A 22,559-nucleotide genomic window follows, 5' to 3' on the forward strand; every position below is an offset into this window, starting at 1 on the left:
TCATATGTAGATAGAATAGTATCATTGACAAAGTTGTTTCTTATAAAATCTGCTACAACTTTGCCAAACTAAGTGAATTTTTATATGCAAACATGAAAAAAGGAAAATTCACTTCCCACTGTTTAGAGCATTTAGTGGATTAAACACAAAACTGCAACTCAAAATTGCAACTATAAAATGAAAAATAATTAATGGATCAACATTGCTGAAGGCTCTACGGCTCTATAATAAGTTTTTTGGGTCAAATTAATTTCGATCACGTTTTTGCTGTTTTGAAAACAGTAAGCGTTCAATGCACGATTCCGAGTTGTTTTCCGATGTCCCGATGAGATTTTCCAGGTGCTTGCGCAAAATCAATTCGCGACGTCGCTTTTTGAGTAACGGCATTTTTCCAATTTTCGAAAAACTGACAGCGATAAAAATACAGTGTAAACAAAACACTTCAAAATACTTTCACTTAAATTTTCAAGACAAAACACCCAATGGGCAATTTTCTACAGCGTTTTTTTTTCGTGATGTAATTTGATGTTTCAATAACTTTTAATTTGATCTTTCTCATTAGCGTAGTCAGGGAGGAGGGTAGCAACAGCGAATATGTTATTTGTAAACTCCTAAATCAAACACGGTCACCGTGTTATTTTGTATACGTGGGTTCTCAAATACGAGGTATATTTTTCTGTACCTCAATGGCGTAGTAAAAGGGAGATCCGTTGAGTTGTTCATCTTGACAATTTGTAACTTGATGTCCCAGATTTCGACAAAAATCAAACCTTGGAACAATCTGCTGCGCCAAGTGTCTGTTAATGGTAAAAAAATTAGCGTCTGAACGGTTTGCTTGTCCGGTATAGTGTCTTCAGCAAGGTTGCAGGGAATACTTTTTTCCTTCCAGAAAATATACTCTTGTTATAAAGAATTGAAAATAAAAATATGTTTTTTTCAGGTAAATTATAACTTTGTTTTGTTTTTGGACTTTCGGAGATATTCAATTCATAATTATTATTTCAACTTTTTCTCAAGAAGATTTGTTTTTCTCAATTTCTCATGGTAAATAGTTTTTCTGGAAGGACAAAAATACTATCTACAACATTGCTGAAGACATAATATAAATCAAACAAATCATTTTGGCTCAAACAAATATGAAGTTTTCTTTTGAAAATTTTAACTTTTTTGTTCCTATTTCACATTCGCCAAATTTTGACAGATCTCCAATATGTAGAATCTATGAAATTATTTTCATAGTGTCTGTTTTTTCTAGAACCGCAACACTAAACAAACCGTTTTACTGATATAGAATATTTTATTCATCAGTCACATTTTTAGACAGGTTGTTTGAAAATAGCAGTCGGAAGTCAACATGAACAGCTAACATCATAAAATGGCCTTTTTATCAAACTGGAACAACTGTGGAATGTTTCAGTGAAATCAGAAATGACATGTCATAAAAAATATTTATTTATAACCCTGCATTACTAAATATTTTGCAGACATTCAATGTATGTAAAACTGCTGGAAATGTTAAGTCCCTTTTACAAATTCGTGTTAACTTTCTTATTTTTCAACAATTTTGACAATTTTAAGTGTAGTACTTATTACTGTCTCAATGCGATTCATTTTATTGTCAATTAACAAATTTTTAGGATGGTAAGAAAACCCAATAATTAAAGTTTGTTATTTTAAAACAGCGACAAAATTACTAATTAAAATCGGTACGGCAATTTTCTAGTAGTACACTGCCGGTAATCGCAAGTCAGTCCCATCTGTAATTTTGTCAATTTTGAGTTAGCATCGTATTTTGGCCTAGCTTTGAGTATATTTTCAGATGTACCGATAAAAAATAGTGGTTTGTGCAACAAAAGTGGAAATCAATACCAAGTCGAATTGTCACATTAGGCAAAGTAACCGCAAGTCAGTCCCAGAAGAAAAATAACCGAAAGTCAGTCCCAATTTACAAAAAAAAAAACATGCATAATACAACCGTAAAATGAATGGGGAGTAAAAGAGTGTTCGATACGACCGTTTAGATTAAAATAAGTTATCTAGTAATAATTATTAATTATTGGGATTATTTTTTAGTTTGAATTGGTGATGAATTTATGTGGAGCAATTTTCCGCTAAAACGAATTCAAGTCATTTTTTTTCTTGGTTCGCTTCTTCGTGGATCTATCCGCAAATCTTGAGTATCCTAAAAACTTCCATCAGAATCCAGGGAATCGTTCCAAGAAATCTCCAAAAGTGATGCTCGAACCTCAAATGGATTTGGATCATCTTGACATTTGTTGTCGGATGAACCAACTGCAGTCCCGGCTTCAGTTTCTTTATCCGAGTCCTCACCGGATAAGCTTTCATCGGTTCCGTACATCATGAGATTTCCAACGTCGACATTTCTTAAAAGGTGCTCATGGACATACACTTCCTAACAGCGAAGGATTGACAGTTTTCCACGGCAACGAATAACAACACGTCAACACGCACTATAGTTTCAACATGGCAATGTGACTGACTTGCGGTTACTTTTCTCGTCGGTGTACAATGTAACGGCAAGTCAGTCACACTCAAGGTTTTTATCATAAAATCAATTATATCAATGGTTTTTACAACGTAATTAGTGCGGGCTAGTATGCAAACTATATTTTAGCATGAATATTGTCAAAATAATTCATCTTAAATAAGTGATAACTGAGCGTGAATGAAATATCTTTCGAAGCTGTTTTCTCGTTTTAACATTTTTACAGATGGGACTGACTTGCGGTTACCGGCAGTACATGTATCAGAATTATATTTCTACTAGTTGAACGCTCCCGGCGATGCACGGGATCAAAGGTTTCGAAGCCAAGATTTTTTGTTTGCTTCATTGTTGCATTAGCTCAACCCACTTAAAAAATATTTCACATCTTATATGTCCATCATCACTTTTAGTACTTCAATATTCCGAGAACGCACAGAACGGAAGTTTCCTTATTGGATTGCATTTTGTGATTTAAGGCTGATTTACAGAAACTGGAAGTCGCCATTTTGGATTTCAAAAAGACGTAAGGAGTTCTACTTTTGGAAGTATTGAAATTGTTGGCCAAATAGCTCTTTAGTTATTTTGCTGAAATCGGAAGTCGCCATTTTTTATTTCTATTTTTATTGGCACTCACTTTTAACCTTATTCACACGATTGAAATGATTTCATTTTGAAAATGTCACCGAAAAAAATAATTCTGCTCCGTGCATTAAGTAAAGTGACCCATAATTGTAGAAATGCTACATTTTGCGGTGTTTTTATTACTTTTGCATGATAATACATCACGACTTAATGAAATGATCAAGCTTTTACAACATTATCAAGCTTTTACAACAATAAAATAACTTTTTAGATAACTTATTTTGATGATTTTATAGACGAAATGATCTTGAATGCCGAAAGCGACCCATAATTGTGTCTTTTGCTATGCAAATGATATTTTTCTTCCTAACTGATTTACACACATCAGCTGCAATAAAACTAATTGTCGATCGAAAGTATACATCAGAACACAGAAATAGATAGTAAAGCATTCGTGGTTGATAATTTTTCCGATTTTATATTCATTTTTGAGCTTTCAGGCAACACGTTGACTGACCCATAATTGTAGAGGGACTGTATAATACGTATAAATTTCAAAAACAGTATTTTGATGCGTTTTTCTGTATTCTGTATTCCCCGTGGCTCTGTGGTTAGCGATGTCGATTGGCTCTCACACGGTTGTGATATCGGGTTCAATCCCCGATCAGGTCGAAAAGATTTTCTTCGGCTCAGCACTGGGACACGGTGGATCGTTGTACTTATCCAACAACATGCAAAATGTGCTAAAAACAATATAGATAACGAATTCTCCCAACTAATCTGGTTGATCAAGAACGCTATTAGAAGGCTAGCGTGCGATATTGTTGTGCTGTATACATAAATCATCTTCAAACATACGTAGTTTTGTGAATTATATCTCAACTTTTAGCATTGAGATACCTTCTATTTTTCCTCAAACGAACGAACATTTTAATGAAACAGTAATCACATGTCATCGCATTGAATTTTGATTTAGAGGCAAATTCAGCTAAAAACTCATGATTTTGCATGTTTTACGTAGTTTTGTGAATAATATCTCAAGTTTTAGTAATCAGATACTTTTTACTTTTCCTCAAATGTCTTTCCTGAACGTTAACACACATTTTAATGAAAAAATAACCACATGTCATAGCTTTGAATTTTGATTTAAAGGCAAATTCAGCATAAAAAGTCATAATTTTGCATGTTTTACGTAGTTTTGTGAATAATATCTCAGGTTTTAGTAATCAGATACTTTTTATTTTTCCTCAAATGTCTTTCCTGAACGTTAACAAACTTTTTAATGAAAAAATAATCACATGTCATCGCTTTGAATTTTGGTTTAGAGACAAATTCAGCATAAAAAGTCATAATTTTGCATGTTTTACGTAGTTTTGTGAATACTATCTCAAGTTTTAATAATCAGATACTTTTTTTTTCCTCAAATGTCTATCCTGAACGTTAACAAACTTTTTAATTAAAAAATAATCACATGTCATCGCTTTGAATTTTGATTTAGAGGCAAATTCAGCATAAAAAGTCATAATTTTGCATGTTTTACGTAGTTTTGTGAATAACATCTCAAGTTTTAGTAATCAGATACTTTTTATTTTTCCTGAAATGTCTTTCCTGAACGTTAGCAAACATTTTAATGAAAAAATAACCACATGTCATCGCTTTGAATTTTGATTTAGAGGCAAATTCAGCATAAAATGTCATAATTTTGCATGTTTTACGTAGTTTTGTGAATAACATCTCAAGTTTTTGTAATCAGATACTTTTTACTTTTCCTCAAATGTCTTTCCTGAACGTTAACAAACATTTTAATGAAAAAATAACCACATGTCATCGCTTTGAATTTTGATTTAAAGGCAAATTCAGCATAAAAACTCATAATTTTGCATGTTTTACGTAGTTTTGTGAATAATATCTCAAGTTTTAGTAATCAGATACTTTTTATTTTTCCTCAAATGTCTTTCCTGAACGTTAACAAACTTTTTAATTAAAAAATAATCACATGTCATCGCTTTGAATTTTGGTTTAGAGACAAATTCAGCATAAAAAGTCATTATTTTGCATGTTTTACGTAGTTTTGTGAATAATATCTTAAATTTTAGTAATCAAATACTTTTTATTTTGTTTTATAATGTCTTTCTAGAACGTTAACAAACATTTCAATGGAAAAATAATCACATGTCATCGCTTTGAATTTTGATTTAGAGGCAAATTCAGCATAAAAAGTCATAATTTTGCATGTTTTACGTAGTTTTGTGAATAACATCTCAAGTTTTTGTAATCATATATTTTTCATTTTCCCTCAAATGTTTTTTCTGAACATCAACAAACATTTTAATGTAAAAAAAACATGTCACCGCTTATTATTTTTGATTTAGAACGATTCAAAATGATGATGAATACTGTACACCTCAGAGACTGAGGGAATAATATCAATAAGATCAAGCGTTACGGAATTCCATTTTTATATAGTAGATTACTTGCAATCAACCATTGCCCGATATCAAGGTTAAGAACTTTATTACCTAAAGAGATCTGGTTCTTACTCCAAAAAAATTATCGCTATAATTGAATAAAACTAAGTAGCTATTAGAGATAACTGAAATCACATTTTCAAAATACCAGCTCTCCAATTTTGATTCTTCGTCTTCAACTGAATTGAAAACTGTTGGTTGATTTTTTATTCGCTACGGAAAGCCGTTTCTTCATGATGAAAATCTATAGAAGAATTTATTTTTTCGAAATAAGGCCGTCACAAATTTTATTTGAATTTAATGTAAATCCCCCCCCCCCCCCTTCAAAAATCTTGAATATTGGAAGGGGAAGAAAGAAAAGGCTCAAGCCGTTTTGATCATTTTATTGGTTTTTCGACAGCATAAATGCTTAATTTAGCAACAAACAAGTCCAGTGACAGCGAGAGTGTCGCCAAAAGGCAAGCGAAATAAATAATAATAATAATAATAAAGTGTTGTTTTTCAACATTTATTTGAGTGTAAGTTACAAACGTTATAACTTGCACACAAACTTTTATCAAAGATATTTCTTTTTTTCGTCTCGGTGTTATTTATGTTTTGCCACTCCTTTTGCTAACTTTGATAACCTTAGACATAAAAAGAACTCGAAATTTTTATCAGCCTAATCAGATGTATCACTCATTACTCTGAAACATTATTAACCCTAAACACTACAGAATTGTTAATTGAAAATACCAAAAAAAAAAATTGCTAAACATTACATATGTTCTGAGATTGCTCTCAAGTGGTCAACAAGCATTGAGAATAAATATTCTCTGTGCATTACACACAATTATTGACATTTTTTCGTGTATGCCTGAAACCCCTTACTGCAATGTTACAGGTAATCATTATCATATTATCGATGATGAATGTTCGTGTGATGATATGTAATCATGTTCCAACCACATGGGTGAGCAATTCAATCTATTGGTCACGCATCATCGACACTAGACATTTTTTTCGGTTGGTAACGAAAAAAAACCGCATGAATACCATCTGGACGGTTGGCTCATATAAAGCCCAGGTTTTGTTGCAATCATAACCGTACATGGAAAACCGTACTCGAATGCCGCACAACGGCAGTACGTAATTGGAGTGGCTTCCTCCCGATCTAGCATGCCGGGAGACATTCGCTGTGACTTAATCACAATCGGCCTTAGTTATATACGCTCTATATCGAGTCATACTACCGTAGTCGACATTGCTGTCTTGGCAGGGTGCTCGGTAATAAAAATGCCAACATTTCCTACTGTGGAAAAAGTCAGCAGCGGTGTTTGTACAGTTATCGACGGTTACTACACTAGGCAACAATGGTATGTGAAATGGAAAACCTGAAATCACTTTCACTATCATTTTGATATCGATAGCAATGATACAAAGCAGGAAAACGTTATACCACGGAACATCCGTACCGGATTGCGACAGTGAAATGTATGCGGTTTTATAGTATCGAGTTGGGCTCTTCAAAGATAGTAGCATTGTCTGTTGTAGTACAGTGGGTTGACGATAGTCAGATTTTGAAACAAAATGTCCACAGTAATACCAAGCTTTTTCTACATTTTTAACCTTCAAGTCAAACTGAAATCGATTATTAATAACTTTTTCAATCAACATTTGAAAAACAAAAAATATTTTGAAGTAGAATACTTCTCTCAGGAAGTTCGGCTACATAGGGATGTGAAATGAAAATCTAAAACCGAAAAAAGTGAAAAATATGTCCAATTTCAAATGCTAATAAATCGGTTAGTATTCGATGGATTTCCTTCGTTCTTGCAGCAATAGATTGGAAAATCTTCTAAGATTCTTTCCAAAATAAGATAATTGTAATTTTATTATTCACACTATTGTACTATTGAAAATAGTCAAGCCTTGTCAAAACGAAAATTTCGACCCCTGATTGGTCGTTATATGCTTGCTTCCCAAGCACGGTCGACAGAATCATATACCTTGCAATTGTAAACATGCTATTTGGCCTATATAAGAGCCTGTTTCAGCCGGAGCCGCTCATAACAGTTCTGAACAGCGACGACAGCAGTCCTCCCTTAGCAGCAGCGGGAGCGAGCAGTGGGTACCATCGATAGCGGAAGCGGCCACAACTGTGGCATGGCTGTGGATAGGCGTAGCAGTTCCAGCGGATCTCACCATCGATAGCAGCAGGGCCAGCAGATGCAGTTACAGTGGATACTGATGGCGGCCACAACTGTGGCATGGCTACGGATAGTGTTGCAGTTGCTCAGCAGTTAGGCCAGCGTATAGCGGCCACAACTGTGGCATGGCTATGCATAGCGTAGCATCAGACAGCGACAACAGCAGTCGTCCTTCCTTAACAGCAGCACTAGCCCTGTGGTTGGTCACCACGTCTCAGGAGCAGCGCGGTTTTTCTCAGCGTGTGTCGCCAGACAGCCATTATTCCCCCCGTGTTGGGGCAGCATGAAGATTGCCATCAGGAAATCCAATTTTGGAAATCAAAATGCCTTTTTGAAGGCAAATAAACAAGTCATTGAAAGTTAATAATTTTTGTCAACGCAAGCAAGCATTCTGTGTTGCATCCTAGCAATTTAAATTTGTCGCACCCGTCTAATTTACTGAGTGTGAAATTGCTTCCACAGTGCATGTTGTCCGTGTATCTTAATTCCGCCAATGTTAGGGCAGCTCAAAGGTTGTAATTAGCAACCAATTTTGAACAGCAAAATGCTTTTTTGAAGGCAAATAAAAAAATAATTGAAGGTTAATAATTTTCTGGCATCAACACAAGCAGACATTATGTGCGGGATGCAATCAAATTCTGTTGTAGTTGTCTAATTTTCACTTTATTTAGTAAACCCCCCACTGTAGGGCTGCGCAAAGGCTGCGATCAGCATGACCAACTTTGAATAACAAACGGTCAACGTTTATTCACTAAAAATTCATCCAATTCAAAACAGGTTTTTGTCTGAGTACAATAATTTGCACAAAAAAGACATTAAAAATTTTACCGCATTATTAGACGCGTTTCTCCAGTCATGCCTCGTGAACGTGAAGGTTCCCTATCACAGACATAGATTTCGTGCTCCAGCACATTACAACACTTGGAAATTGTCTTTTTACTAGTGCAACATTTCTTGGAAGTGTTTTATTATTCTCGGGTAAGAGACTACGAGTGCATTTTGAAGTAGAATACTTCTCTCAGGAAGTTCGGCTACATAGGGATGTGAAATGAAAATCTAAAACCGAAAAAAGTGAAAAATATGTCCAATTTCAAATGCTAATAAATCGGTTAGTATTGGATGGATTTCTTTCGTTCTTGCAGAAATAGATTGGAAAATCTTCTAAGATTCTTCCCAAAAGAAGATAATTGTAATTTTATTATTCACACTATTGTACTATTGAAAATAGTCAAGCCTTGTCAAAACGAAAAATTCGACCTCTGATTGGTCGTTTTATGCTTGCTTCCCAAGCACGGTCGACAGGATCATATACCTTGCAATTGAAAACATGCTATTTGGCCTATATAAGAGCCTGTTTCAGCCGGAGCCGCTCATAATAGTTCTAGACAGCGACAACAGCAGTCGTCCTTCCTTAGCAGCAGCACTAGCCCTGTGGATGGTCATCACGTCTCAGGAGCAGCGCGGTACTTCTCAGCGTGTGTCGCCAGACTGCCATTACTCCCCCCGTGTTGGGGCAGCATGAAGATTGCCATCAGAAAATCCAATTTTGGAAATCTTAATGCCTTTTTCAAGGCAAATAAACAAGTCATTGAAAGTTAATAATTTTTGTCAACGCAAACAAGCATTCTGTGTTGCATCCTAGCAATTTAAATTTGTCGCACCCGTCTAATTTACTGAATGTGAAATGGCTTCCACAGTGCATGTTGTCGGTGTATCTTAATTCCCCCAATGTTAGGGCAGCTCAAAGGTTGTAATTAGCAACCGATTTTGAACCGCAAAATGCTTTTTTCTTCAAGGCAAATAAAAAAGTAATTGAAGGTTAATAATTTTCTGGCATCAACACAAGCAGACATTCTGTGCGGGATGCAATCAAATTCTGTTGTAGTTGTCTAATTTTTACTTTCACTTTATTTAGTAAACCCCCCACTATAGGGGCAGCGCAAAGGCTGCGATCAGCATAACCGACATTGAATAACAAACTGCCCTGTTAGAACGCATTCACAAAAGCAGTTAGTTTGACTATGCAGAGCTAATATGAAGTCGATTCAATCAATCAGCATTAACAGAATTTCGTCGTCTCCCAGCTGCCAAATTGCAACATGATGCAACACGCAACAGCGAGCAAACGAAATCGCTTGGTGTTACAAACCCGCAATAAGATACGGGTTAAAACCGTTGCGTGTGTGAGAGCACCATCGGTGTTTATTCGCTGGATACAAAAATCAAATGCGAATTGTGGAATAATTCGTCTAAAGAACATAAGGAAATGGTAAACCTGAACTGAAAGGCGTGGCCTATTACGTAGCACCCTTCGGCTATAAAAGAGTGTTTTTGGGAAAACTAGCTACATTCATTAGTCGGAAGGTGAGCTGGATGGACCGTCCACAACGTTGACAGCAGCAGCAGCAGATATCAGCACTCAGCGGTAACAGAATATATCAGCGGGTTGCGCCTGTGGCTGCCTTCAAATTAAACAAATCACTTGCCCTGTGGTTGGTCACCACGTCTCAGGCCTCTGCCTGAGAACGAACGCCAACGCGAGCGATCGGGCGAGATTTTCGCAGTACAACAGCCGGCACTTCATCTAATGGAAAAGTTGGATCATTTTGTTCAGAAGAATATTACTGTCGGTAATATTACAGAGCTGCGATTGCATTATATCCGATATGGAATTGAACAATTGTTCTTTTGAGAACAAGTAAAACACTTAATTTGAAGAGTTAATAGTTTTGGGTACCAGTAGCAGTATGGTAACAGCCTCAGCGGTAGGTGCAGCCGGTACTTCCATGAGGCGGATGTTATAAGGAAGTAAATGGAAGCGGTATGGCGAAACAGTTCGGGTGTGCTTAGACGCGCGTCATTTTTCGTTGTTGATATTATTCCCCACATGAAACGAAGCGCTTTCGTACGATAGCGGCGGTATTAGCGGTAGATGCATTTGCCAACACTTACTCCAGTAAAGCCGTGTCTAATTTTCAATGTGAAAACACCTTACTATTGTGTTGGCCGTGCACATTAGGCCTCTGCCAGGCTAAACGCGAAAAGCGGCGTGAACCGTTTCGCCCGGCCGTAGGTTTATGTGCAGCCGTAAGTAGAGCTGTGTAAAAGTATTCTACTTCAACCTCGCGGTCGTGGCTTTGCACACAACCCTCCTGTGATTTTTTTTTTTACGTAAAAGAACAAAGTTACACTATCTTGTATTTTGATTTTGTCAATGCATCACTGTACTCGCTTACAGCAGCTGTCGTGGGTAGAGTTGATGGATGATACACCAATCTTGTTATTTGATACATCGTGCAATGTAGATATCAAATAGACGTAGCGATTCCGAAATAACGATGATTTACTGGAACTTCAAGGTTTTGTTGCCGAAATATATCCACCGTAATAAAAATCTAGTTAGAACCATTTGAACGAACCTCAATTTATACAATAACAAAGGGCACATTTCGAGCCTGAGAAATCGTAAAATCGTTTGAATGGTTGATCCACTTCCCAAGCGCAGAACTAAAGCTTGAGTTATTTATTATCTGGACGCACCATTTATTTCACTGCAGCAATCCGATCACTAGGGATCCGGAATATTTTGACCGCAGTTTGTTTTGAAATGTTCGTCGTGATTCATTTTATTTTAGAGAAGTTACATTTAATGGAATGTAAAATTTTTTTAGACAGCTACATACTTCAAAACTCTAACGTGAATTCAGTTTCAGTTTTTCTGATGATCAAAATTGTTTTTCGTCTAGATATTATCTGACTCAAACTTTAAACGCTTGAAGTATGCGTTATAGAACGATTGTAACACTAACAGCCAACTGGCAAGGTTAAGAAGTCAAATATTTCTGTGATTTAATTTTAGCTATGGGAAAATTGCGAGCGCTAATGACTTTTCCTAGGCATTGTTCGCGCAATGGTTTTTCTCTCCGCGTTGTCGTTTTTGGTGCACAGTCTGGACTGGACTAGTAGCCAGTAGCAGCGCGATTCATGTTGTTTTTTTCCAGTGCTAATTGCAGTGAGTTAAAAAGTGAATTTATACATAATGGATATAGGTAGTCCATTTTGTCACTATTTAATTGCCGGAAACAAATCTTCTCTATGTATTTACACCTAAAGTAATATCAACGATACCGACTAATCCAAAAAATGGGTACGCTAGCTTAGGTATTTATTTCGAATAAATTTAGGGTAATTGCACTCTGTACACTTTCTAGATCTTGAGTTGTTATTGAAGTTTTTTGACGTGGCTCTACGTGTTTGGGCATATTCTGTGAAAGCGAAAATGAACCCTTCGTGGCGGTTATCAGATTTCAAATGGTAATAACAGTTCAACAACCTAAGAGGTTATATCGTCAGTTGAATTCAGTACTGGCACAACTCAAAATTTTGCAGTTTTGAGTTTTTAATGGCAAACAAGGCCAGATACTATTAAATTTTATCTATCGAAGACCCGTCTCAAAATTCACCAATATTCCAGAGTTATAAGTAGATGTGTCTTTATTGCACAAATCTAAAATATCCCTGAAAAGACAAAAAATGAGGTTACAACTCATATAACTTGCTTATTATTTGCACATGATAGACCCAAACAGGATCAATAGAAATGAAAAGTCTTCAAATTCGATGTTTTCACGGAAATGAAAATGGAAATTCTTGACGAAAATTTTCAAATACGTTTTTCTTGAAACTGCATTTTGAAAAAAAAGAGATATTTTTATTAAATTTTGCTGGATGTTGAAAAAAAAATTTATAAATAAAGTTTAGGCCTGCGTCTCGATTTAATAACCCGCAAATTAGTTTTAATTAGATCAATATTGAGCGGTGGTGTTGAATTAAAAAAAAATCAAACAAATGGTCATATTATCATAATTGGGATTCGGGTAATGTTTTTATTTTTTAACAATACTCAATGGCGAGATGGACCAACATTGGTCTTAGCTGTCCGATGGACAACACAAACAAACAAAAAACAATAATCACAGTATTATTCATGGTTTAACACAAAAACTATGTTTGTCTTCAATAAATCGGCCAACTGCTGAGAGCGGAAATTTTCGCTCTGATTTGGTTGGTTTTAATTTTGTTGATAGGTTCAATAAACTTTACTCGTCCGAAAACAATATGCCGACCCTAATGTAAGCATTCAATTGTACTAATGGTCTGCACGAGTATGGATTTATTTTTGAAAGCGAGCTTGTGTACTGTTTACATATATTGTCAAAATTTTCTTTTTTTTTCCAAAAAAAAAAAATACAGCATCGAAAATTCTATAAAATAAATATGCACTGTATTTAATTGAGTACTTATCCATTTAGGTCCAAAACCATTATTGATCATGTATGACGAGTGTGCCTTCCCGTCAGTCATATCCTCCCCCTTTAAAACGCAGACCACTTAGGGCTAAACCTCCATCCGCAACCACGTGGGAATGTTGATTCATTTTATGCCACGGCGGAATTTGTAGCTGTCATCGTCATAATGCTATTTGCGGTGAGCAAATAAATGAAAAAATTATGTTGGCTCGACGTAAAACCGCACTACCGGCCGCCATGTAGCATCAGCTGAGTCGTGGAATTGATGTGTTTTCAGGCATGACTTCTAGGAACGATGGGGACAATGCGAATGTCCCCCCTGCTGCTTCGTTTTGCTCCAATCGATTAACGGCTGGTTCTGAGTCACCTTTTTGTTGTATATGTAAGGGAATATTCCTGCTACAGCTACAGTCTGAATTTCCCAGCGAAAAATCAAGCCGATCAACCGTACGTACGGTTCAAGAAGTACCATTGCGCATTGCGGCCGCCGCCACGGTCTACGGACTTACATGGGCAATGGACACAGATGGAGTCAGTTGTTAAGCAGGCTGAACTGTGCGAAAGAAAGATCGCAAGTACCTCCCGAAAAACCGGTTATTCGCGTGCTGGATTCGTGGTTCAAGACCCAAACCGGGTGGCGAAGAATCAGTATTCCGAAGGGAGCGGCCCGGGCAGGAGGATATGGTAACACATGAATGCACTCCACACCGCACAAAGAGTGGTGGAGAACGAAGACACGAAAAGGCAGCTCAAAGAGCACCAATGACCTTGCCACTGGCTGATTTTGCTGCAGTATCGGGCAAATGAATCCAATATTAGCTTGAGTTTTTGTGACGATCTTTTGCTAGCTTTTGCATATCGAATATGTGCGCTTTTTGCATCCAAACAATACCATAAAGCTGTAGTTTGCAACACATTGTGTTATAAATGATTTTTATCAAACATATAGTCGAATTGAACAAATAACATATTGAAATTATTTTGGTTATTTCTATTCTTGAGTTTGCATATGTTCGCAAATTAATATTCAAATTTGAAAACCATACACACGAAGACACAAATCTTTAGTGGACGAAGTGTTTTGTCTTCCAAATCACGTTGGTCACTTATGACTCATAACTTCTCCGGAAGGCTATGATGTAGCGTTTAATGTATGCAGACGGTTGAATTCATCATTTTATTATTAGAATCGTTCCTCACCCCGTACAAAGAATTCTAATTCGATGTCGGTCATCCACTATTAACTGCGTTGCAAAGTTCTACACATTCCATCACATTCGGTACACTTTACACGAATGGAAACGAAATTCTTTTCCGGTTAAATTTTAGCAGGGTATTTTTTTTTTGCTTCTGCATGTATAACAATGAGAGAAAAATGTCTGTTAGCTCGAAACGAGTTTTTATGCGGATTATTTTTTTATTCTAGCAGACTTACAAAGTGATCAGGTTACGAAAACTGAAACATACGTTCTCTGTGAAAACAGTGTTGATTTTTTCACAACAAAAGTCTTCACATTTTTACGATTTAAAATATTTATAGCGTTATCTAGGCCATCATGATTTCCTTAATTCATACCCATCAACTAGCATGCCGAATACGAATTCGATTTCAAACATTTAATTTTTTATCTATTTGAATGTTTGTTGAATAGTTAAAGATTTGCCGTGAAACATCGATGCTTTATGATTATCATTTTCATTTATTAAAATAGTGAAACTTCAACTCAAACTGCATTCATATAGAAGTGATCGCAGTTTCCATTGTGTGCTTGGTTCGATGATTATTTTATGAACTACGAAATGGTCAAGATAATTTTCATCAAATCAGTCAAGCTAGCCATTTACTCGCTTGTGCACTTTCGCCATGTGCTCTAATCTGCAAGTAGTTAAGGTGATAGGAATAACAAATTTCATTTCATTTGAAAATAATGCAAGACGATTACTTTTTTTCTCCGACTCCAAATTGCTCTAGAATACATAAACTACCTAATTAATTTCCTCTATTATTAAAAAAAGACCGTTTTACCATTGCTTGTGTTGAGATGTTTTTTTTATACGAAAACTACTTAATTCTAAACATGTACATTATTATTAGCTGTTGGGGTTAATATCTGATTTTTTTTCAAACACCTAACACTCGAGCCACTTGTGACAAGCATTTACTTCATGTATTAATTATTTATGGTATAATATTTCTTAAAGCAAAACGACCACTAAGTCCAAGCGATGCTTGGTCTGTAAATAAGTATAAGTGAAATTAACAGTTGTAAGAGTGCTTCGATGTTCATTACAAAGCCTTTCGAAGTAAGGTGATTCGATGCCTAGCATAATGTTGCTGTATAGCAGATATGTTATAGCATAATGCAATGCTATAACTCTCTCTTCTTCAATATGTTTAAAGTTAAGGTTTTTTTTTCAAATTTGATTTTTGAAATTTTTATTTCAACTTAGAACAGACCGGTGTATGCCACTGTTAAAAACTGGTATCAGAACGCGTCAGCGTGAATAACTAGTAGGTTTCTATGCTCCCAGTACGGCTTAAAACTATATTAACAGCTTTCATTTTCGTTGCCCGCTCTACACATGCTGCCTCGTGCAACACTTTCATTCCTACAGTGTACACTCTTGTTGATCTCACATTCGTACGATTTTTCCTATACTAAACATTGCGTATCTACACCTCACACACCTTCGCTAGCAGTCCACCGGAGACCTTCAATTTATCGTCAACCGACGGATCGCCTCAGTCAGACTCAAAACCGGTATTGCTACCAAGACTTGCTCGGTTGGATTATGTGCTCTACACTTTGGATTTTGTTACGACACACGTGTCCTCTTCTGTTGTAGAGGATTTGTGATAGTATAAGTATTTGGAGTATTAAAGTTTTGTTTTTTTTTGCCAACAGTTTTGGCTTATACCTAGTTTAGAGAAGCTCGAAGATGCCGATGTTAACTAGATTGAATGTTAATACAGAACTGGTCACAGCAAGGTGACGAGTTCCACTCACAGTGGCTCAAATCACTTGTTACCTGAATGATGGTAACATAAAAGAATATTTGATTGCTACTGCAAAAAAGCGTGACGACAAAGCTCGACAGTCAAATTGTCAATCGACTAGATGACTGGGTGTGAGTATTGACGATCGCTGCTTTGGATGAATTAATGTTGATCGACCTTTGTCTTCTCATGAGTGTAGCACGCATGGTTCCGTATTTTCAATTTTGGTTATGATTATTTCAAGGTTAACCGAATTTAGACAAGAATTTCGTTTATACAATATCGTATACCAATTTACCAATACAAATAAATAAATACAAATATCAATTTATTGATTGATAGTGCAGTTGGGGTTAATCTGAAAACATCATGAAAAGAATTATACCGATTAGAATTATGACGACAACCATAAACTTTCATTGATAAATTCATCGAGGTGTCGGTCTTATTCGCCGATAAATTTCGTTCAGCTAAATGAAAAATCGTCAGCGTCTTTACGTTGGAAATCAAACCGAAGCCAACTGTGTCGTTGAGAACAAAATGTGATACTAAATGCAGTGAGTTAAATATACTTGATGTGACTTATTTTGGTCGAGTAAACATTTTCGAGTTGATTGAAAGAGCATGCAAATCTTGTGTTGGAAAATATGGAAAAATTATAATTGGGTCGTATTTTTATAAAATGCCTTGAATTGTCCTGAATTTTTTCTAGTTATAATAGCAAAAGTTGAAGATAAGCATTGATTCTCCAAATAAAATATTAATTTCACTTACTGAATGAAATTAAATTATTCAAAACTAAGCGAGTTTTAATCGTATATAATAGGATTTTATTTATAACACGTTAAAAATGATTTTCATTTGAAATCAGTATAATTTCCAATAATTGAATATTTTTATTCTACTGGGCTCGAAAAATTATTCTCAGTGAGCATTTAGTGCTGCTCTCACTTTGGTGATTAATAACGTGGTTGGTTACGCCCAGTGAGTCTAGCCATAGCAGTAAGTGAATTGAATTCAATTAAAAAATAATGCGAATTTTGATTGATCCAATCATCGGTTTCAATTGGTTTATTTTATGAATGAAACGGGCTGAATGTATTTATTTTTCCGTTTCGACAACTCTGGGTCATGAGTATTCATTATGAGAATTCACGCGCGGGAATTCAACAGCCTCCGGACATTTAGTCCGTATTTTAAAAATCTAAAACCGTATCTCAAATCTGAACTTTATTATCTATAAAGAAGGAAATTAGTATACGCTAATAATAACTAACAAACGTACGTGCGGCACCTATTTATCTATGCGAAACTTGTACAGTTTTTGATTTTGTTTTTAATTAATATTACAGGCTTCACAAAATTATAAATCTGGGCATCCAACTTTCCTAAGATTATTTAAATTGATAAATCGTCCTTGATTTGCGTGGGAAAAATGAGAGCGACAAAGGTAAAGAGAAAAAGTGAAAAACAGAGCGAGAAGGTGCTAATCAGAATCAACAGAAATAATAAATCATTTAATATAACTTTTTAATGATTAGTAACATAGCTGGACATGTCTAGTGCAGGTTAATAGGGAAAGGGATTCTTCCAGATACTGAGAAATCTTCACTCTTATTGCTTCATGGAAATTTATCAAAATTATAACATTTGCTTAAATGCTCAAAGATAGTTGAAAAGGTTGTTTATGAGACACGACGTACAATAATGACAGCCCGTCTTATATCAATGTATTTTTTGCAATAGGTTTGGTAATACACCAACCTATTGGTGTAAATTAACTTTCAACGGTTTTAACTTTCAACGGTTGATAACCTTAAAGAAAAGCGTCGATTTTTGATTGCCATTTACCGATGACACGGGATGATTCTAGTTCTCTTTTTATGCACCGGTGCACACTGCAAGTAAGCAAACAAGACATAACGACCATACACATCCGCTACCGGCACACTCACAGGTGTTAGTAGTATCCGAATGGCTGAAAGCAAACGCGACGCGACCGATCCTGATACAATTACTAACATGTCCAGACATGTTCAGCATGCAGTGCTGCGGTTCACCGGTTGGTCCGTTTGCTGTGGTATGCTGCGATCGAATGAGTCGCCTCCGCGAGGCAGATCGCTGCCTCAAAATCAGCTGCTGCTCTGACGGTTGAAGGTCGAGCCAATTTCCAGTAAGAATCAACCGTTCTCTTGTTGCGGTAATTGGGTATACAATGAAGACTTAATTTCTGCATGCTAGCTTTTATACGTGACTACTGAGAGATAAATTTTCGGTAGGCGTGTCTTTTTGAACTTGGGCGAGTAAAACAATAACAACAACAAATAGGTTAAAAAGTCAAATTGTTCGTATACTTTAGTGCCGGCTGAGGCCAACTTACCCAGGCCTTGTTCCATCTCTGATTGGTCGAAATATGCGTCCAACAAGACAAGATATTTGTCAATAGTACGATATTGGCGGGGGCCTAGCGGACTTGGTAACATCTCCGCTAACCACTCTGGTGGCCTGGGTTCGAATACCAACGCTGACATAGGTGGGGTGGCGTGATCCTCTCAAAACCAACCCAACTTGTCTAGATTTAATCCTAGCCGACACCGGCAAATTTTCTGAGTCCAAAAATCTCTGTGATCACGCCTTCCATCGCATGAGGAAGTAAAGCTGTTGGCACCGGTTCGTTAATCAACGGATCGTAAGTTAGGGTCCTGGGTGGAGTTGCTTCCCCGGGCGATGGTGATTGGCACAACAACAGTGGCGGAACTAGACCGACGGAAAATATGGAAGTAAAAAAATAGTACTATATTAAGTATCATGAAATCATAGTTTTCCACATTTTGGTGTGCTAATTTTTTAATCGATTGTAAGTAAGAAGGAAATCCGTTGAAAACTGACTGTGTTTTAAGCATTTGAAAGTGGACAATTTTCATGACGCTCTCGAAGTTTTCGGTTTTACAATTTGTACCCCCATCCACGTAGTTCTACGTCAAAATCATAAATTAAAGTGGAGTGTCAAATTCATGGTGAATTTATTTTCCGAGTCGTAGATGTTTAGAATAAACTCGGTCTCAGTCTGACCATTTAATCGGAGATGGCTCATCCGTTGCTTTGATATAGGCGTGTCGCATATCGGATGGCCCTCACGCGCGTCGCTCGCATAGATTCGCGGTGTTCGAAAAATAAAAGATCCTGATCGCTCGCCAACGCAATGAGTTAACATCGCGCGCAACTTCGTTCGATTCCGTCACTTACCACGGTGACACAACCCTTCCTCTACGTCGCAGTCGTGGAGATGCAGAGGTAAATTCGGTCTCTGACAACAACGACTGGAGGTGTCTCCCACCTTACAATCTCCTTCCTCACCCTAACGACCGTAAGGACGTGGCCGGCGCCGTTGTCGATCTACACAAAAGGGAAGCTACTGAAATGTTGTACATTGAAGATGCTGAACTAATCCCAAGTTGCCATGTACGTGGTTCTCTATGCAACTTCACTAAATCATATCGATCACGGAGCAACTACGAAATATGCGGTCTTTCGAGCTCAAGCTCAGATGTTAGGGAATTTGTTCTTTGATGAATATCAGGGAAAACTGAGAAACAATCACGGAAAAAAATTACCCGAAAAGCTATTCGTTTTTAAACAGTTCATTTGCGCTAAAATGGAGGCTAATAAGTGGCAGCTACTATATGGTTTTATATCCGATCGATTACTTTTTTCACTTGAACTTCAGAGTTGTGTCCATCAACGTTGCACTTATTTGTTCTGTATAACGAATGCGTTTAAAAAATTGACTTTTTTCGGATGGTGGTAAAAAAATAACTAAGACAGATTATTGAGTTTGATAAATTTCCCATGGAAGGTAATTATGTTGGCTTACTTGCAAAAAAAATTCTACGAAATGCGTGCGGCCTTCTGGCAGTTAACCGGAACATTCGCCATGGCGAACAAAAACATGAGTGTAGGCATGTTTTTCAATTCTTTCTTCGTTTTATTTTTCAATTCCTCCTCTGTTTTCAAACTGTTGGAGTAATTCTTACGCTTCAGGCTTGCCCAGAAATCTTCGACTTGGGGACGTTGGACGGGTTCGCCAACTTCGGTATCACACCGGTATTCAGCTGCTCCATCTCCTTAAACGATCACTTTGAATAGTGAGCCGACACCAGATCCGGTCATAACACCGCGTCTTCGGCCTTTCATGGTATTTCTTGATGAACGACGCAACTTCCGACAGGCACTTTGTACTATAAATTTTCCCGTTCCCGGCCAGTCCGGAACGAAAGAAGAGTAGCTTTGATATCCCCTTCTCGCTGATTGTCAGCCACATTAGTACCTTCTTGGGGAACTTGGTGTGTGAAAGAAACTTCCACCCTAGATGGCAACGACTGACAAGGCACTTTGTATTTTACTTCCCCACGAAAGAAATGAGCATCAAGGCTTCTTTCGTGGGGGAAGTAAAATACAAAGTTCCCTGCCAGTAGTTGCCATTCACGGTGAGACGGGTCTCGTTGTCCATCACACTCCGAGACAAGTGAACGGGACTGCTGCTTTCTGACATGTATGCCCATGCCCACTTTTTCACTTTTTAGCCGGTTGTACCGACCTCCCGGCCAAGCGCACGCAGCGATGTGTCCAGTTTTCCCTCGGTCTTTCTCTTCAGCACCCTTTGGAGCTTCTTGTTACTCAGAGTCGTCGGCCGTCCGGAACCGGGCTTTCTCCATTTTTTTTAGCGCGAACGTTACTGAAAAATATGAGGGAAATTAATGTTGTACTTCAGAGAAAATCAGGGAATTTCGCAACTCTGACTACATTGGCAGGTTTTGCATTAGGCTGCTGTACGAACGAGTTTGTTTCATCATATTTTTTAGTTTCCTCGTCTTACTCTTTACCAATTAGAGCTCAACAATCGCCAAAAAAGGTGTTATGGTCCTTCATATCACCGAGGTCCAAAACTAGTCCATTAGTGGCCATCAGCGATGCCAACTTTTTTTTATAAAAAGCTGGAAGAATTCAAAATAAAAAAGTGGAGAAAACTGGGTATATGAATTTGAAGCTTTTACAGAAATTTATTTAAAATTAAAAGGCTGAAAGAAAAATTTTTGGAGATTATAGTCATTGGCGTACTTGAAAGTGAGTGGAGTTCGAATAAAATCTTACAACCGAGGGGCATGAATGCACAAATAACTGAGAAGACCATACATGTAATGGGAATGAGTTCAAAAAACGATAGACAGAAAACTGGATAAAACTGGAACAATTTTCAAAAAACTGGAAATATTCAACCTTCAGCTGTTTCGCTGACGATCTTCAAAAAAACTGAAGATATCCAGGAAAAACTAAGTGGAGTTATGATTTCTTTGGTTGCTATCGACACATTTATCGGTCACGTTAGTTTCACTTTAATAACGCAAAAATCAATAGTGAGGCATTAAAATTAGCCAATATTACCTTAAATCACGTAATAATATAAAGATACACTCCTTTGCACACTCATGATTCACTACTTACCAGACTTAGAATGTTAATAATTAAAAACTTGAAACTAAATTTCATGTAAACTAGATATATAATATTCATCGTTCTGATAAGGATTTTCCTGAACACAACGAATAATATTTTTTGAATAAATTTTGAAGTCTATTGCGGTCGATCAGTTGTCAATGTAAAAAACTGTATGGTAGATAGGTATATGATTACATCAACTCCGGCGGTGGTATGAAACGTTACAAATGTTTATAAACAAATGTAATCATTAATGTAATCATAGCGGCAAAAATAAAACGGTTAACGGTAGCGACTCGAACAACAGTTGCTAAAACAAAGTTAATGAGCCGCTGTATTCACTTCACTAATAAACTGTACGGGTAATTTATTTGAAACTAATCTCACCACCTTATCAACATTTTATGAGATAAGCACATCCATTTGTCAAGGTTATTTCGAAACAACAAAATATTCGCATACGGTTTTTGCTATGTTTTGCTAACATGTGCCGTCTGTCGTCGGTTGTGTCTGTGTGTGATTATTCGTAGGCATATACATAACTTATATTTTGTATTTAAGAAAAAAAAAACACAAACTCCGGCAAAAAATCGCCGGCATGCTTCACTTTGGTTCTTTATTGTAACGTAAATAATAATAGTTTTTTATTATGTGTATTTTCAGACATGGCACAAAACATGTTTCAAATGCCATGAGTGCGGCATGACACTGAACATGAAGACATATAAAGGTTTCAACAAACTTCCATATTGTGAAGCGTAAGTATTTTATATTAACCTTAACCGTTAGAAAAACGTTTTTAAGAAAACTTTTTCATGCTAGCTTATCACGCTTTTCATTCTTTTATGGGTAAAAATAACTGCAAATTGTCGCATAATTTAGTTCGTGTTATATCAAGTTATATATGTGTTATATAACCGGATTCCAACTTACACTCGGAACTGTTTTGATTATTCACTCAGCAACTCATTAGCACCAAAATTGAAAACTATTCCGCATTGTTGCTACTGA

At 36.7% G+C, this 22,559-nt stretch overlaps 1 protein-coding gene across 4 annotated transcripts in view; it reads left to right on the top strand.

The window, feature by feature from the left end:
• LOC129722596 (LIM and SH3 domain protein Lasp) overlaps window positions 1-22,559 on the top strand; it is a 78,356-nt gene that overhangs the window by 21,143 nt on the left and 34,654 nt on the right. For all 4 annotated transcript variants that reach the window (XM_055676183.1, XM_055676184.1, XM_055676185.1 and 1 more), the window contains one exon: window positions 22,212-22,306. In XM_055676183.1, coding sequence (XP_055532158.1) covers window positions 22,212-22,306 — 95 coding nt within the window. The remainder of the gene's footprint in view (window positions 1-22,211; window positions 22,307-22,559) is intronic.

The sequence above is a fragment of the Wyeomyia smithii genome, chromosome 2, assembly GCF_029784165.1.
Source record: "Wyeomyia smithii strain HCP4-BCI-WySm-NY-G18 chromosome 2, ASM2978416v1, whole genome shotgun sequence".
NCBI classification, from domain to species: domain Eukaryota; kingdom Metazoa; phylum Arthropoda; class Insecta; order Diptera; family Culicidae; genus Wyeomyia; species Wyeomyia smithii.